Here is an 18,711-nt window from a genome sequence, read left to right on the forward strand (position 1 = left end):
ACCGTCCAAGAAACAACTGAAAAACCCATTACAACGACCACAACCACAGAAAAGCCAACTGTCCCAGAAACAACTGAAAAGCAGACTAAAATAACCACAACCACAGAAAGGCCCACCATCCCTGAAACAACTGAGAAACGAATTACAACAACCACAACCACAGAAAAGCCAACTGTCCCTGAAACAACTGAAAAACCTGCAACAACAACGACAACACAACCTTCAACCATCCAGGAAACAACTGAAAGACCAACAACAACCACAACAACCACAGAAAAGCCCACCATCCCAGAAACAACTGAAAACCCCACTACAACAACGACAACCACAGAAAAGCCAACTGTCCCGGAAACAACTGAAAAACCCACTACAACGACCACAACCACAGAAAAGCCAACTGTCCCAGAAACAACTGAAAAACCTGCAACAACAACGACAACAGGAACATCCACCATCCAGGAAACAACTGAAAGACCAACAACAACCACAAAAACCACAGAAAAGCCAACTGTCCCTGAAACAACTGAAAAACCTGCAACGACAACGACAACAGAAACATCAACCATCCAGGAAACAACTGAAAGACCAACAACAACCACAGCAACCACAGAAAAGCCCACCATCCCAGAAACTACTGAAAACCCCACTACCACAACCGCAATCACAGAAATACCAACTGTTCCAGAAACAACTGAAAAACTCACTACGACAACCACAGAAAAGACAAGTACGATTGCTGTCACAACTACTGAAAGGCCCATTGCTACAACAACCTATACAATAGTCACAAATACTGTGGTTACAATGGCATCAACAACAGAAAAACAGGTGGGGAAGACAACTGTGTCAGAGGCATCTACAACAACCACAGCGACCACAACAACAGAAAAGCCAACCGTCCAAGAAACAACTGAAAAACCCATTACAACGACCACAACCACAGAAAAGCCAACTGTCCCAGAAACAACTGAAAAGCAGACTAAAATAACCACAACCACAGAAAGGCCCACCATCCCTGAAACAACTGAGAAACCAATTACAACAACCACAACCACAGAAAAGCCAACTGTCCCTGAAACAACTGAAAAACCTGCAACAACAACGACAACACAACCTTCAACCATCCAGGAAACAACTGAAAGACCAACAACAACCACAACAACCACAGAAAAGCCCACCATCCCAGAAACAACTGAAAACCCCACTACAACAACGACAACCACAGAAAAGCCAACTGTCCCGGAAACAACTGAAAAACCCACTACAACGACCACAACCACAGAAAAGCCAACTGTCCCAGAAACAACTGAAAAGCACACTAAAATAACCACATCCACAGAAAGGCCCACCATCCGTGAAACAACTGAGAAACCAATTACAAAAACCACAACCACAGAAAAGCCAACTGTCCCAGAAACAACTGAAAAACCTGCAACAACAACGACAACAGGAACATCCACCATCCAGGAAACAACTGAAAGACCAACAACAACCACAAAAACCACAGAAAAGCCAACTGTCCCTGAAACAACTGAAAAACCTGCAACAACAACGACCACAGAAACATCAACCATCCAGGAAACAACTGAAAGACCAACAACAACCACAACAACCACAGAAAAGCCCACCATCCCAGAAACTACTGAAAACCCCACTACCACAACCGCAATCACAGAAATACCAACTGTTCCAGAAACAACTGAAAAACCCACTACGACAACCACAGAAAAGCCAAGTACGACTGCTGTCACAACTACTGAAAGGCCCATCACTACGACAACCAAAGAAAAGACAAGTACGATTGCTGTCACAACTACTGAAAGGCCCATTGCTACAACAACCTATACAATAGTCACAAATACTGTGGTTACAATGGCATCAACAACAGAAAAACAGGTGGGGAAGACAACTGTGTCAGAGGCATCTACAACAACCACAGCGACCACAACAACAGAAAAGCCAACCGTCCAAGAAACAACTGAAAAACCCATTACAACGACCACAACCACAGAAAAGCCAACTGTCCCAGAAACAACTGAAAAGCAGACTAAAATAACCACAACCACAGAAAGGCCCACCATCCCTGAAACAACTGAGAAACCAATTACAACAACCACAACCACAGAAAAGCCAACTGTCCCTGAAACAACTGAAAAACCTGCAACAACAACGACAACACAAACATCAACCATCCAGGAAACAACTGAAAGACCAACAACAACCACAACAACCACAGAAAAGCCCACCATCCCGGAAACAACTGAAAACCCCACTACAACAACGACAACCACAGAAAAGCCAACTGTCCCGGAAACAACTGAAAAACCCACTACAACGACCACAACCACAGAAAAGCCAACTGTCCCAGAAACAACTGAAAAGCACACTAAAATAACCACATCCACAGAAAGGCCCACCATCCGTGAAACAACTGAGAAACCAATTACAAAAACCACAACCACAGAAAAGCCAACTGTCCCAGAAACAACTGAAAAACCTGCAACAACAACGACAACAGGAACATCCACCATCCAGGAAACAACTGAAAGACCAACAACAACCACAAAAACCACAGAAAAGCCAACTGTCCCTGAAACAACTGAAAAACCTGCAACAACAACGACAACAGAAACATCAACCATCCAGGAAACAACTGAAAGACCAACAACAACCACAACAACCACAGAAAAGCCCACCATCCCAGAAACTACTGAAAACCCCACTACCACAACCGCAATCACAGAAATACCAACTGTTCCAGAAACAACTGAAAAACCCACTACGACAACCACAGAAAAGCCAAGTACGACTGCTGTCACAACTACTGAAAGGCCCATCACTACGACAACCACAGAAAAGACAAGTACGATTGCTGTCACAACTACTGAAAGGCCCATTGCTACAACAACCTATACAATAGTCACAAATACTGTGGTTACAATGGCATCAACAGAAAAACAGGTGGGGAAGACAACTGTGTCAGAGGCATCTACAACAACCACAGCGACCACAACAACAGAAAAGCCAACCGTCCAAGAAACAACTGAAAAACCCATTACAACGACCACAACCACAGAAAAGCCAACTGTCCCAGAAACAACTGAAAAGCAGACTAAAATAACCACAACCACAGAAAGGCCCACCATCCCTGAAACAACTGAGAAACCAATTACAACAACCACAACCACAGAAAAGCCAACTGTCCCTGAAACAACTGAAAAACCTGCAACAACAACGACAACACAAACATCAACCATCCAGGAAACAACTGAAAGACCAACAACAACCACAACAACCACAGAAAAGCCCACCATCCCAGAAACAACTGAAAACCCCACTACAACAACGACAACCACAGAAAAGCCAACTGTCCCGGAAACAACTGAAAAACCCACTACAACGACCACAACCACAGAAAAGCCAACTGTCCCAGAAACAACTGAAAAGCACACTAAAATAACCACATCCACAGAAAGGCCCACCATCCGTGAAACAACTGAGAAACCAATTACAAAAACCACAACCACAGAAAAGCCAACTGTCCCAGAAACAACTGAAAAACCTGCAACAACAACGACAACAGGAACATCCACCATCCAGGAAACAACTGAAAGACCAACAACAACCACAAAAACCACAGAAAAGCCAACTGTCCCTGAAACAACTGAAAAACCTGCAACAACAACGACAACAGAAACATCAACCATCCAGGAAACAACTGAAAGACCAACAACAACCACAACAACCACAGAAAAGCCCACCATCCCAGAAACTACTGAAAACCCCACTACCACAACCGCAATCACAGAAATACCAACTGTTCCAGAAACAACTGAAAAACCCACTACGACAACCACAGAAAAGCCAAGTACGACTGCTGTCACAACTACTGAAAGGCCCATCACTACGACAACCACAGAAAAGACAAGTACGATTGCTGTCACAACTACTGAAAGGCCCATTGCTACAACAACCTATACAATAGTCACAAATACTGTGGTTACAATGGCATCAACAACAGAAAAACAGGTGGGGAAGACAACTGTGTCAGAGGCATCTACAACAACCACAGCGACCACAACAACAGAAAAGCCAACTGTCCAAGAAACAACTGAAAAACCCATTACAACGACCACAACCACAGAAAAGCCAACTGTCCCAGAAACAACTGAAAAGCAGACTAAAATAACCACAACCACAGAAAGGCCCACCATCCCTGAAACAACTGAGAAACCAATTACAACAACCACAACCACAGAAAAGCCAACTGTCCCTGAAACAACTGAAAAACCTGCAACAACAACGACAACACAAACATCAACCATCCAGGAAACAACTGAAAGACCAACAACAACCACAACAACCACAGAAAAGCCCACCATCCCAGAAACAACTGAAAACCCCACTACAACAACGACAACCACAGAAAAGCCAACTGTCCCGGAAACAACTGAAAAACCCACTACAACGACCACAACCACAGAAAAGCCAACTGTCCCAGAAACAACTGAAAAGCACACTAAAATAACCACATCCACAGAAAGGCCCACCATCCGTGAAACAACTGAGAAACCAATTACAAAAACCACAACCACAGAAAAGCCAACTGTCCCAGAAACAACTGAAAAACCTGCAACAACAACGACAACAGGAACATCCACCATCCAGGAAACAACTGAAAGACCAACAACAACCACAAAAACCACAGAAAAGCCAACTGTCCCTGAAACAACTGAAAAACCTGCAACAACAACGACAACAGAAACATCAACCATCCAGGAAACAACTGAAAGACCAACAACAACCACAACAACCACAGAAAAGCCCACCATCCCAGAAACTACTGAAAACCCCACTACCACAACCGCAATCACAGAAATACCAACTGTTCCAGAAACAACTGAAAAACCCACTACGACAACCACAGAAAAGCCAAGTACGACTGCTGTCACAACTACTGAAAGGCCCATCACTACGACAACCACAGAAAAGACAAGTACGATTGCTGTCACAACTACTGAAAGGCCCATTGCTACAACAACCTATACAATAGTCACAAATACTGTGGTTACAATGGCATCAACAGAAAAACAGGTGGGGAAGACAACTGTGTCAGAGGCATCTACAACAACCACAGCGACCACAACAACAGAAAAGCCAACCGTCCAAGAAACAACTGAAAAACCCATTACAACGACCACAACCACAGAAAAGCCAACTGTCCCAGAAACAACTGAAAAGCAGACTAAAATAACCACAACCACAGAAAGGCCCACCATCCCTGAAACAACTGAGAAACCAATTACAACAACCACAACCACAGAAAAGCCAACTGTCCCTGAAACAACTGAAAAACCTGCAACAACAACGACAACACAAACATCAACCATCCAGGAAACAACTGAAAGACCAACAACAACCACAACAACCACAGAAAAGCCCACCATCCCAGAAACAACTGAAAACCCCACTACAACAACGACAACCACAGAAAAGCCAACTGTCCCGGAAACAACTGAAAAACCCACTACAACGACCACAACCACAGAAAAGCCAACTGTCCCAGAAACAACTGAAAAGCACACTAAAATAACCACATCCACAGAAAGGCCCACCATCCGTGAAACAACTGAGAAACCAATTACAAAAACCACAACCACAGAAAAGCCAACTGTCCCAGAAACAACTGAAAAACCTGCAACAACAACGACAACAGGAACATCCACCATCCAGGAAACAACTGAAAGACCAACAACAACCACAAAAACCACAGAAAAGCCAACTGTCCCTGAAACAACTGAAAAACCTGCAACAACAACGACAACAGAAACATCAACCATCCAGGAAACAACTGAAAGACCAACAACAACCACAACAACCACAGAAAAGCCCACCATCCCAGAAACTACTGAAAACCCCACTACCACAACCGCAATCACAGAAATACCAACTGTTCCAGAAACAACTGAAAAACCCACTACGACAACCACAGAAAAGCCAAGTACGACTGCTGTCACAACTACTGAAAGGCCCATCACTACGACAACCACAGAAAAGACAAGTACGATTGCTGTCACAACTACTGAAAGGCCCATTGCTACAACAACCTATACAATAGTCACAAATACTGTGGTTACAATGGCATCAACAACAGAAAAACAGGTGGGGAAGACAACTGTGTCAGAGGCATCTACAACAACCACAGCGACCACAACAACAGAAAAGCCAACCGTCCAAGAAACAACTGAAAAACCCATTACAACGACCACAACCACAGAAAAGCCAACTGTCCCAGAAACAACTGAAAAGCAGACTAAAATAACCACAACCACAGAAAGGCCCACCATCCCTGAAACAACTGAGAAACCAATTACAACAACCACAACCACAGAAAAGCCAACTGTCCCTGAAACAACTGAAAAACCTGCAACAACAACGACAACACAAACATCAACCATCCAGGAAACAACTGAAAGACCAACAACAACCACAACAACCACAGAAAAGCCCACCATCCCAGAAACTACTGAAAACCCCACTACCACAACCGCAATCACAGAAATACCAACCGTTCCAGAAACAACTGAAAAACCCACTACGATTGCCGTCACAACTACTGAAAGGCCCATCACTACGACAACCACAGAAAAGACAAGTACGATTGCTGTCACAACTACTGAAAGGCCCATCGCTACAACAACCTATACAATAGTCACAAATACTGTGGTTACAATGGCATCCACAACTACAGCGACCACAACCACAGAAAAGCCAACAGTCCCAGAAACAACTGAAAAACACACGACGACAACTTCAGAAACGCCCACTTACCCAGAAACAACAGAAATGTCTACCACATCATCCACCAAAGGTTCAACCACAGTAATGGAAAAGTCCACTTCACGAGTGGCCACTGAAAAGCCCACTATGACCACAGAAATTCCAACCACAGTAACCGAAAAACCAACTCCTGAATCTACAACTTATGCACCTTCAACTCTTCAATCTTCACCATCATCGGCATATCCAGGCACGACAACTTGTTTCTGCAAGTACATGGACACAACCTTTTCTCCAGGTGAGCAAAATCAGTAGCTGTTTACATGCACAGCCATTGTCCGATATTAGTCTGACTAATGCCATTTACTAACATATATATGCACAAGGTATACACCAGTTATTTCGATGCAACCTGTTACACTAGATCACACTACACTTAGTTATTTGTGGACATGAACGTGGGAGGCAGTAGTCGAGTGGGTAGAGCTCCCGCTTAAGAACCGGAGGGTTGCCGGTTCGAGTCCCTGCCGAGGTGCCCCTGAGCAAGGCACCGAACCCTCAATTGCTCCCCCCTCTGCGAAGGGTGGTAATGTAATGTAAGTCACTTTGGATAAAAGCGTCTGCCAAATGATCGTAATGTAATGTAATGAATATCAACACAATCTGACTAATGAAACCGTTATGATTAATATATTTTCATCTATTCCTATTACATAGTGAAGAAAAGGAAATGGGGGAAACTGGGTTTTGACTGTCTGCCTATATCCTCAAATTAGGAAGTAGCATCTACAATAAGACTGATGGGGCAGGCTGGTGTTTTGCTGCATTTTGCAATTCAACATGCAAGATTGAGAAACTTGGAAGACCCTGTCACTCTACCACCCCACCAACTTCTGCTCCCACTACGACAAGCACTAGCATCACAACACAAATGACTTCAACAAAAACAACTACAAGTTCTACATCTACAATGAAGCCTCCTACTGACTGTTCATATCTCAAGCCACCCAGAAAGGTAATTTTCATTTTGTTCCATAAAGGTTTTTAGTGTGTATAATCTGAGAATGTTTATCACAAGATATGTAAATTTTAATATCTATGTTTGCTCTTCAATTTGTCAATTAAAATATTGGTTTTATTGGTTCCCAAGCTCCATATTACAACGATCACTTGATTAAGGACTCTGACAACACATATCTCTTTTGATCTCTCCTTTAAACTTACTCAGGACTAAAGAGAACTTGATCAAGGATAACATCAATTAATTACAACTTTTGTCCAATAGGATGGGGAGTCCTGGAAGAAAGACAACTGCTCCACTGAAACATGTGACAACGGCAAAGTTATCACAAAACATGTGCCATGTGAACCAGTGACAGCACCCAAATGTGAAAATGGGTATCCACCAGTCCAGGTGTATGATGAAGCAGGATGCTGTTTCCACTATGAGTGTAGCTGTAAGTTCAAATTAATCCAGTGTTTCACAAATACACGTTTGTTTGTTTTCTATGGTATGAAACTCATGAGTCATGATCTAATCTTCACAGGTAAATGCATGGGCTGGGGAGATCCTCATTATGTGACATTTGATGGCCAATATTACAGCTTTCAGAAGAACTGCACATATGTCTTGGTTAAAGAGATTATTCCTCGGCACAACTTCAAAGTTCTTATTGACAACGAAAACTGTGATGAATCTGGAGCTGTGACTTGTCCTCATGCCTTGATTGTGTATTATAAGGATTATGAAGTCGTTCTGACACAGGAGAGATTCCCAAAGACAACAAACAAGGTAACAGTATCTAAATTTTAATTATCTAATCTTTCAGTAACTGTTTTAATGTATGAAATGATTGGCAATGGTCTATTATCTAGTTTCACACTAGTGCTGGCAGATTTATGTTGTTTCGTGGATATGGCAAATACAAGGAAGACACTAATAGTTCTTGAAATCCCTCAGGTATTCATTAATGGAAAGCAGGTGTTTCCAACCTACTCCAATAGCGACCTTATCATCACAAGTACTGCAATTGAGCTGCTTTTGAAAATCCCAGAGATTCAAGCAGAGGTGATATTCAAAGGGCTTTCATTCAGCATCGACCTGCCGTTTTCCCTCTTCCACAACAATACAGAAGGACAGTGCGGTAAGCTCATAGTGGTGGAGGTACAATTACTTCCAAGTAGATGTAATAAAAAGGTTGTAATCATTTTTATGTATTACATTCACAAGGTACCTGTGACAACAACAGAACCAATGACTGCAGATTGCCAAATGGCCAAATTCATTCCTCGTGCTCTGTGATGGGACATGAGTGGCATGTACGAGATCTAAAGAAGCCTTATTGTGATAATCCACAACCAACACCTGAGCCCCCCACACTACCACCCTGTGACAAACCTGAAATTTGCGAAATTCTGATTAGCAAGTAAGACTGGACAATATCAATATCAATACAATATACTTTCTGATCATTCTGTGGCATAACCTGGACTGATTGTTGCTGTGATGTCATTTTTGCATTAAGGGTGTTTGAGGAGTGCCAAAAAGTGATCAAGCCGTATCCCTATTATGAGGCCTGCAAATTTGATGTTTGCAACATGCCAAATTCCACGATGGGTTGTTCCAGTCTGGAGGCATATGCTACCTTGTGTGCTGAAGTAGGTGTCTGTTTATCCTGGAGGAGTTCTACAAATGGACAATGCGGTAGGAAGCTTTTATTTTAGTATAAATCAGTATCAAACACTTTTCAGATCACTAATGCACTTAATTTGATCCTTTTGATGTTCTTTCCTCTCATTTTAGATTACAAGTGTCAAGGAAATAAGATTTACAAGCCCTGTGGTTCAACTTCTGTGTCAACTTGTAATGCAAGGTAATGGCTTCATAGTCTTTTAGTTCTTGAAACTCATACAGTATGTTTATCTTGTATTTGCTACTTTGTGCTGCGCTGAATTGTGATTTATCATGTTGGTCAACCATTATTTGTCTTCATCCATAGATACAATGAGAAGTATGTGCAGCCGTGCCAGTTAGAAAACACTGAGCAGCATGCAGGCTGTCACACATTAATGGAGGGATGTTTCTGCCCAGAGGGGATGATCTTGTTCAGCTCAAACTCTGACATCTGCGTTTCTACCTGTAAGTGCATGTTCTGCTCTTTCTCACACTTGTCTTGCTTGTTGGTAAATGTACAAACAAACTAATGGGTGGCACCTTGTTCTCCTTTGATTGTTTGAGGTTGCACTGGACCTGATGGCAAACCCAAACAGGTCAGTTCTTTGTGGTTGATGCTGACGGTTTATGTTTTGCAGCTTCATCACTGTTAATATTGTTTCTTACCCCAAACAGCTTGGGGAGAGATGGCAAAGTGACTGTCAGCAGTGTGTTTGTGATGAGGACACACTGAGCGTCCAGTGTGAGCCTGTCAACTGTCCGACACAACAACCCCTCACCTGTAACGAGGAGGGAGAGGTTTTAGTGAACAAAACAGTGGGCTGCTGTGACAGACTGACATGTGGTGAGTGATCCAAAGCTATCCTGACATATTTTCACTACAAATTATTGTGGATAATTAGTCAAAGTACAAACAAACAAACTCCCTCACTAAATAGAGTAACATCACAGGTTAAATTGATTTTATATTGAGTTTCTGCGTGAAAGTTTTTGTTTTCATTTCATTCATACCAACTCTGCCACTTTCCTTATAGAATGTGACGCCAAACGCTGCTCATCACCAACACAGAAGTGCAAACTGGGCTTTGAATTGGAATTTAAAAAATCAAATGATAGTTGCTGTCAGTCCTATACCTGTGGTAAGTTTGGTTAACTCTTTACTTCTTGTCTCAGTATATGAAAGACAAACACTTCACTCAGGAACTTATTACTTATATTATTACTTACTTGTGTTTAAACCTTTTTCATCCAGTGCCCAAAGGCGTTTGTGTCTTCAATGAAACTGAGTACAAGGTGAGCAGTATGCCTGAATTTAAGACAAAATGAAGTGTAGAATATTTAATGTTATGGCTTTTCCAGGGAGATCATGAATGAACATTTTAAACTATAAATAAATAGTTTGGTGTCAAAGTGCAACGTACACTGATGTTATTGACATTTGCATTCTTATACAGCCAGGTGCAGATGTTCCCAAAGAGTCATGTAAAACATGCCATTGTGGTGAAACTCGGGATACCACCAGCAAGCTGAATGTGATTGACTGCACTCAAATACCTTGTTCTACTCGGTGTCCGCAGGTACATCGCCATGCCAATGTTGAAGTATTGCACAGTCCTTTTGTATTTAGTGTATATGTTACATGAGATTATTTAACAGTCTCTCATTTTTTCGTTTTTCAGAAATCTATGATAAGATAAAACCATAGAGCTGTCCTGTATAATAAACTTTGATGTCAACATGTGTTTGAGTACATGACAAGTATTAGGCTGTAATTCAGACCTGAGCCCTTATTCAGAAACCAAGCTTACCTGGTGCGTCTTCTGAAGAGAGTTTGTTTGATTGTGAATGTTTGGTTGTTTACCTCCTTCACACCGCATCTTTTCCCACGGAGGTGACTTGAGCCATCAACACTTTGTTTTCGATTTGTAACCTCGAGGCTCATTCAAAATCAATGTATTGTCAATGTAACTAACGTCAACAACACCAAGGCGAGCAAAGCAATTGCACACACATGGTACCGAAGCTCCATTTTTGAATCTTTTGTGATTTTGTCCGGGTAAACAAAGAAAACATTTTTCCAGGTAAGGGGGTCACTTCCGGTCAAATCTGACCAATCACAAAACGGTTTGCGTGGCGTTTGTTTACAAATGTAGGACCGCCGGTGAATGTGCTCGCGTGAACATGAAGGATCGTTTGTAAACATTACTCCCCGACTTGGAACAAAGCAAAGGAACCACATGTCTGAATACAGCCTTACACATAGGCTGTATATATTTATTCCCATTAAGAAGCATGTAGGGGTTCATATTTCCTGTGATTTCCCTTTTGTTTGTTATTATTTTCCAGCTAAATCAACATCTAAATTTATGGCTCATATTAATGTGTGTATTTCTTTCTTTCGAAACAGGGCTCTGTGTATGAAATTCTTCCTGGACAATGCTGTGGCACGTGTAAGAAGACGAGTTGTGTGTTTGAGTTGCCAGGCATGACATCTCAGATCATAGTTATTGAGGTGAGGACAGTGTGGTGGAGACCAAATCAGGTTTACATAAAGCGTGTTATTATCACAGTTTCTAATAAGTGACTTTTCCTTCACGTCTTCAGCCCTCACATTCCTGGTCACCTCCAAATGACAACTGCACCATATATGAATGTGAAAAGGTGAAGGAGGAGTTTATCATCTCTAAAAAAACACCACAGTGTCCTAAATTTGATCCACAGAACTGCGTTCCTGTGAGTATACAGTACATTTCTGTGTGTTTGGTTATACTGTATATCACAATAGGTTCGCACCTTCTCATTTCTGGCAGCTGCTGCAAACTCAATGAATGCTCTCAATATATAACCTTGTATTTGTCCAGCCTGTTACAACCCATATTGTCTGTAATTACAGGGGACTGAGCAAAGTAGCATGAATGGTTGTTGCAAAACATGTAAGTATTTTAACGAAAGTGCATTTGACTCATTTGACAAACATATCTGCTACATTTATGAGGAAAACTCATGAACAAACCCTTGACTTGAAGTGTATTACACATTTCATCGTATTGGACTTTATTTGACAGGTACTCCGCGTTACAGCTGTCAGATGAAGAAGAACACCACCTATTTGCAGATAAAGAACTGCAAGTCAGTTGAGCCAGTGGAGATGAGGGTGTGTGAAGGATCCTGTGGAGCATCTTCATCGAGGTGAGACTGGAAGCTTCCCGAGGGATGACAAGCCAACTTAATCATGTAGCTGAGGACAGCACGAGACTGAAACTGGTCCCAAAGTCCCCCATGTTAAATCCTTCCTTGTCTTGTTTTACAGGTACTCTGCAGAGAGCAATGCCTTAATGCACGCATGCTCATGCTGCCAAGAAATGTCCACCAGTAAGAAGGAAGTGGAGATGATCTGCGTTGGTGGCACCAAGACAAAATACTCCTACATCTCAGTTGACAAGTGTGGTTGTCAAGTCGCTGACTGCACAAAGAACACAAAACATTAAGTCAATGTGGAAAAGTTTTATTAAAGGATCGATCTATTAGTTTAACTTTAAGAAATCCATGACTGACTACAAAAGAGACCAAAGACTTCATATGTGATGACCTCAAAATGCACAACATTGTTAAGTACACCATGGGCAATAAAATCTAAGATATATTGGAGTAATAATAATATTCACAAAGGCTCATCTCAGAAAACTTTGACTTGAATTGAAACTCAAGCCAGAACTTTCAGTTAACATGAATATATGAGCGTTCACACTCTAGTAAATGAACCTCTCAGAATACTTGTCATCACTTTCTCATTTACTCCCGTGGGGCAGCTCCAGGTTGGGCCTGTTGACGACAGCTCATATTGGTGTCATTGTGTCTCTTTCAGCTTTTGATTAATGCATGGACAGACTGCTGTGCTGCAGATGGTCCAAGCTTGTTCTGGGGTTTTCTATCTTACAGGGTGTTTCTTGTCCTTTTAATGTGAATGATTTGAGTCACGAACTGACAGAGGAATGATTTTGGATATAGTGGAAATAATAAGGAATGTGGTAAAAGATTAAACATAGGCAAAAGTATGGATTCTGTTTCTTGGTGTGCATTTTTCATGATGTATCTTTGGTAATGATGGGAATATCTGGATTTAAATAAAAAATGTTGTGTACCTCACTTTGTGTGTTTGCATATGACTTAGACTTAGACTAACGTTATTGTCATTCAAGCTATACACATAGTGCACATTCAAACAAAATTATGTTGTTATTGGCTCACCATAGTTATTTACAGCAGGGGAAAAAAACAATGAATATATATACTGTACTAAAATATATATACACACAGGATGTTAAGAGTAGGGAATGCTATGCTACCTTTAGATTGAACAGAATAAATTAAATAACTGCACTTATACTAAATATAAGATATAAAATATAAGATGTAACCTTTTATCATGGCACATAAATAAATAGATAATAATCATAAATAAATAGAATGTAAGTAGAATGTGTCCAAGAGTCTAAGATATATACATATATACTACAAAGGGTATTATTTCTTATGGTTTTACTAAGCAACAAAAACAAAAACAGAAGGTGCAGTTAGTTAGTTAGTAAGTTTAAACAATTTGCTAAAAATTTCCAAAGAGGATACGGAACCTTGTTGCTGTCGCGTTCTCACACCGGAGCGTATTTACTGCCGCACACAGCCTGGCAGTCATGTCAGCGATGGAGGCTGGCTGCTCTCTGCTAGAGGAGTCGTAGTATTGTTTCGGTTTCTCATACTTACTTTTATATTCAGAATCGTCCATCTCCGAGGATATCTGTTGAGATATTCCGGGAAGTGTGGAACAATTATCAAGATAAAGTAAGTTTACTGCCTACTTTTCACTCAGATACTTAGTCTGGAGTCTCCAGGCTAGCTTACGTGACTCCGGGGAGCTACGTTGATGACAAACAGCTCGTATTTACTTTGTATGAAGTGATTAATGGTACAAGCATGGAGGACCAGCTTGCATTCAGTGCGCTCGGTTCAATCTGTAAGCGCCTCTGTCCGGCATAAATCATCTGCGTAGTGTGTAGGCTGCTCGCTGAGTGTTGCTAATGCTGCTAAAGTTGTATTGTCCTGTCGGTGTGGTGACGCGCACACACTTGGCCACAGTGTGTCTGTTTGTGATCGTGTTACCCGACCTTGCGTCTGTAATCCAGCTGTGTGGATGTAACGATTCCTGTGTTTAGTCATGGCGTCGCTGTCGGAGGAGGTGCTGCTGGTGATGAAGAAGGTTCGCCAGAGGAAGCAGGACGGCACTCTGTACCTGATGGCCGAGCGCATCGCCTGGAGTCCGGAGGGCAAAGACCGCTTCACCGTCAGCCACATGTACGCAGACATACGCTGTGAGTGTCCATCTCTCTCCAATCAGCCGCAGATCTAAGGCAACATTGCGTTCTCCAGCTCTGTCTCATGTCTGTTCTCCTCCAGGTCAGAAGATCAGCCCAGACGGTAAAGCCAAGATCCAGCTCCAGCTCATCCTCCACACCGGGGACAGCTCCACATTCCACTTTGCCAATGACAGCACTGCACTCAAAGATCGAGACGCTGCCAAGGAGCTTCTGCAGCAGCTTCTGCCCAAGTTCAAGAAGAAGACTAACAAGGAGCTGGAGGAGAAGAACAGGTCACATAACATTAGGAATGAACATTCTGCAGGCTAAATGTTGTCTTTTCCTCATGAGTGAAATGAACAATTAATCTAGACTATTGAGATGTAATTCATTTGTATCTTCTGCTGTGTAAATGTCCTTTGTTCTCCTGAAGAATGCTGCAGGAGGATCCGGTGCTGTTCCAGTTATATAAGGATCTGGTGGTCAGCCAGGTGATCAGCGCAGAGGAATTCTGGGCCAACCGATTGGGCACAAACAACAACAACAACAGCAACCACGCAGTATGCAACGACAAACAGGAAGTTGGTATATCCGGAGCTTTTTTGGTGAGTAGATCAGGACCATACCAACTGATCTGTGAAAAGTGATGGTTTCAAACTTCACATCATTCGATCTTGTGTTTGTTAAATGTATCAACAAATGGAATCCAAATCATGTGACTGTGAGTGACTGTCCGAGACCTTATCTTTTGTTTTTGTGCGTTACAGGCAGACATTAGACCTCAGACTGACGGCTGCAATGGCTTGAGATACAATCTAACAGCTGACATTATTGAATCTATCTTCAGAACATACCCAGCAGGTAAACAATTACACTTTTCATTACAAGGTTCCCTATAAACACTAACAGTATTTGTAGATTGTAGATCAGGACTGGGCACTTGTATGAATCTGAAGATGGAGCTTTGTAAACGCTGTTGTTTAGTCAAATTGCTCTCTGTTTGCAGATGTGTACAAGTTTGGGCTTAACGTATTTATGTCCGTGTCACACTTGCAGTGAAACAGAAGTATAGCGAAAACGTGCCTCATAACCTGACAGAGAAGGAGTTCTGGACCCGCTTTTTCCAGTCCCATTATTTCCACAGAGACCGCATCAACACAGGGACACAGGACATCTTCTCTGAGTGTGCCAAGCAGGATGAAATAGGTACGAGCCAATCTGTGTACAATTCAAAAGAACGATGTGTGGTTCTTTTTTAATTAGTTTAAATCCCTCCCATGCAGGTTTAAAGTCTATGGTGGTTCAAGGAGTGAAGAATCCCTTGGTGGATCTTCTGTCACTGGAGGACAAGACGTTAGATGAGGTGAGATTCCCTGCGGTGATTAAGCAGTGGACATAAAATCATAAAGCTTTCTTTCCCGGCTCGTAACGGTGACCTTTATCATCCGGTATCTTTTGCTGATGCAGGGTTACGGCGTTTGCACGGCAGCCTCTACCTCCAACTCCAGCAAGTCTGTAAAAGAGAACAGCAACTCTGCCATTATAAAGCGGTTCAACCATCACAGTGCCATGGTGCTGGCAGCAGGCTCACGGAAAGGGTAAACAAACGAGCCAATACGTGTCCTGTGTGTTCATCAGTGTGTTCATCAGTGTGTTCATCACTGTGTTAACTGTACCGTGCATTCAAAGGGACACACCAACTGACCAAGCAAGCGAGACCAGCAGCACGGACGGAAACTCCAGGGACTCTGACTTCTTCCAACCTCCCGTTAAGAAGGTGAAATGCGTCGAGAGACATCTTTGCAAGCGTTTCCAAGTGACTCAGTTGTTGTATTGTAACGCGTTGATTCGCTTTCCCGCAAAAATCCTTAGGTTAAATTACAAGAAGCCATTGAGTACGAGGATCTGCAAGGGGAAGTGGGAACTAAAACGGTTGCGTTGAACCTCAAGAAATCTGACAGGTTAGCAACATTTTGGGGGTCAAAGGCTCTGTTAAGTTCAGTTTTATTGATTCAACAGTTTATACTTTCTCTTTTTTGTATGCACATCCAGATGAAAAGGTTCTGATCAGATTCCTCTCAATTCTTCCTCTGTATTGATCAGGTACGCACACGGGCCGGTGCCACTTCAGTCCCAACAGTACACCACCAGCCAGGACATCATCAACTCTGTCAACCACATCCGGCAGGAGATGGCCAACTACAAGCCTAACCTCGTTCAGGTTAGACTGTTCGCCTCACAGTCCCATAACTCACCAAAAAAGTATTTTGTTTACTGTTTGTTTATGTTACAAAATGCACAATCTGACCACAGTAGCGCTCCCTGCAGGTTCTGTCCAGCACAACAGCCACTTCTGCCGTCGTAGCGCTTTCTCCAGGCGGCATCCTCATGCAGGCAGGAGCGCAGCAAGCCATCAATCGTAAGTGATCATGTTGTTATAATAACGCTGATATTGCTTCCTTTAGCAAAATCACAATCGGTCACATTCAATGCTTTGGTATGATTCTGATAATGAAAAGTGACAAAGTGACAATTACTGAGACCTGCCTTTTGTTTATGTTCAGAGATGATCCCCAGTGATGTTCAAGGAGAGCTGAAGCATCTTTATGCAGCCGCGGGAGAATTGTTGAGACATTTCTGGTCATGTTTTCCTGTAAACACATCGTTTCTGGAAGAGAAGGTAAGAAGTTATCACTTAATTGTTGATTAAAATATTAACAGCATTTTCCTGTACTTGGCAATCCACCAATCAAAATAATGTACGAGTAAAGTAAATGTTGACTTAAGTGTGTAATTCCCCTCTCACCACTGTTGACAGTTAAATTTGACACCATCGTGCTTCTGTTTGTGTAATGTTAATCATTTTTAACTTGTTATAAATCAGTAGATGTGTTTTTCAGAGTTGTTTCATTCACAAAGGAATCAATCAACTGCATATTTAACGTACGTGTCTGTCGTATACATCAGGTGACCAAAATGAAGTCAAACCTTGAGAGATTTCAGATGACCAAGCTGTGTCCTTTTCAAGAGAAGATTCAGCGTCAGTACTTAAGTAAAAATGTGAGTCAAGTGTCCTCATGCTGATAATTCTCTACTTCTGTTCATTCAGACAGCTTGGCATTAAATGTCTTCTCTACTCCCACAGCTTACAGGGCACTTGGAGGAGATGTTGCAGGCAGCTTATAACAAGTTCCATGCCTGGCAAACCCGTCGGATGATGAGGAAAACCTGAGTTTTGATGCTTTTGTCAAAGAGAGGACAAGACATTAAGACATATGGACATATGGCCCACGGAGGCCCTGCAGGCTGCTGTGAAGACACCAGTCATCACAGCCGGAGAGGACATGTGCATAGGGGCTGAGGATGGAGACAGAAATGGACACTGCCACATCCATAAATGTTCATCAGATACTATCTGCAACTAACTGTAATTAGTTTGTTTCTCTTTTGTTTATTTTCTTAATGGTTGGCAGATTGGTTCCTACAATGATTATAAGGGACTGTTGAACTGGTGTATCGTGACCAAATTTCAGTTGGAAATCATAAGGACACTCAGGACACCAGGCTGAGGTGTGTGAGTGTGTGTGTGTGTGTGATTGAAGCAGAGGACTGCCAGCACAGAGCAAAGGGACTCAGGATGCAAAGCTCTGCTGGAGCAAAGTTCCTGCTAATCTGAAGAGAAGCAATATACTGCAGAGACATGTCACAGTCTGGTGCATTGTTGTGTGTTAGGCTTCACACTGATGTGTCACCGCTCTGTAATGTCTGCACTGAAGTCTAAATGTTCCTCTGAATTAAAGTAAGGCGAAGGATTTGGTTCATCTTGGGCATCATTCCAGACTCTATCATCTTGACCTGCTTCTTCTAACTCAGGGTGGCGTTCAGCTAGTAATGAGTCTTCATGTG

The 18,711-nt window shown here is 42.2% G+C and overlaps 2 protein-coding genes and 1 long non-coding RNA gene across 4 annotated transcripts; 2 read left to right on the forward strand and 1 right to left on the reverse strand.

The window, feature by feature from the left end:
* Positions 1–132: 132 nt before the first annotated feature.
* Positions 133–1,616, reverse strand: LOC143016556 (uncharacterized). 2 transcript variants are annotated; one of them, XR_012965535.1, is made up of 3 exons: positions 1,541–1,616; positions 533–1,090; positions 133–196 (listed from the first exon to the last, which is right to left on the reverse strand). It is a non-coding gene; the product is annotated as an uncharacterized LOC143016556 (long non-coding RNA). The 2 variants fall into 2 exon arrangements; XR_012965537.1 differs by lacking the exon at positions 133–196 and adding an exon at positions 351–421.
* On the forward strand, positions 1,606–13,600 carry LOC143016541 (uncharacterized). The gene is made up of 19 exons (XM_076170929.1): positions 1,606–7,078; positions 7,557–7,795; positions 8,066–8,237; positions 8,328–8,572; positions 8,741–8,924; positions 9,011–9,206; positions 9,306–9,484; positions 9,584–9,653; positions 9,780–9,919; positions 10,019–10,050; positions 10,130–10,298; positions 10,489–10,593; positions 10,707–10,747; positions 10,909–11,031; positions 11,862–11,966; positions 12,059–12,187; positions 12,348–12,387; positions 12,520–12,643; positions 12,765–13,600. Exons 1-19 carry the CDS (start codon positions 1,873–1,875, stop codon positions 12,940–12,942), a joined length of 7,677 nt encoding a protein of 2,558 aa, XP_076027044.1. The 5' UTR covers positions 1,606–1,872; the 3' UTR covers positions 12,943–13,600.
* A 530-nt stretch (positions 13,601–14,130) lies between these two features.
* Positions 14,131–18,621, forward strand: gtf2h1 (general transcription factor IIH, polypeptide 1). The gene is made up of 15 exons (XM_076170860.1): positions 14,131–14,293; positions 14,665–14,820; positions 14,906–15,098; positions 15,239–15,410; positions 15,573–15,666; positions 15,862–16,011; positions 16,089–16,168; positions 16,273–16,403; positions 16,495–16,582; positions 16,678–16,766; positions 16,909–17,026; positions 17,134–17,224; positions 17,370–17,485; positions 17,773–17,865; positions 17,951–18,621. Exons 2-15 carry the CDS (start codon positions 14,667–14,669, stop codon positions 18,035–18,037), a joined length of 1,656 nt encoding a protein of 551 aa, XP_076026975.1. The 5' UTR covers positions 14,131–14,293; positions 14,665–14,666; the 3' UTR covers positions 18,038–18,621.
* The last annotated feature ends 90 nt before the right edge of the window (positions 18,622–18,711 follow it).

The sequence above is a fragment of the Genypterus blacodes genome, unplaced genomic scaffold, assembly GCF_046128005.1.
Source record: "Genypterus blacodes isolate CSIRO-AG114 ecotype Tasmania unplaced genomic scaffold, CSIRO-AGI_Gbla_v1 ptg000015l_1, whole genome shotgun sequence".
NCBI lineage: Eukaryota > Metazoa > Chordata > Actinopteri > Ophidiiformes > Ophidiidae > Genypterus > Genypterus blacodes.

Bases quoted from the DNA above. Each gene is read 5' to 3' on its own strand.
- gtf2h1 (XM_076170860.1), top strand. From the start codon at position 14,667: ATGGCGTCGCTGTCGGAGGAGGTGCTGCTGGTGATGAAGAAGGTTCGC. The intron at 14,821-14,905 runs GTGAGTGTCCAT...GTTCTCCTCCAG, and splicing joins CATGTACGCAGACATACGCT to GTCAGAAGATCAGCCCAGAC. The intron at 16,012-16,088 runs GTACGAGCCAAT...CCTCCCATGCAG, and splicing joins TGCCAAGCAGGATGAAATAG to GTTTAAAGTCTATGGTGGTT.
- LOC143016541 (XM_076170929.1), top strand. From the start codon at position 1,873: ATGGCATCAACAACAGAAAAACAGGTGGGGAAGACAACTGTGTCAGAG. The intron at 7,796-8,065 runs GTAATTTTCATT...TTTGTCCAATAG, and splicing joins ATCTCAAGCCACCCAGAAAG to GATGGGGAGTCCTGGAAGAA. The intron at 12,644-12,764 runs GTGAGACTGGAA...CTTGTTTTACAG, and splicing joins TGTGGAGCATCTTCATCGAG to GTACTCTGCAGAGAGCAATG.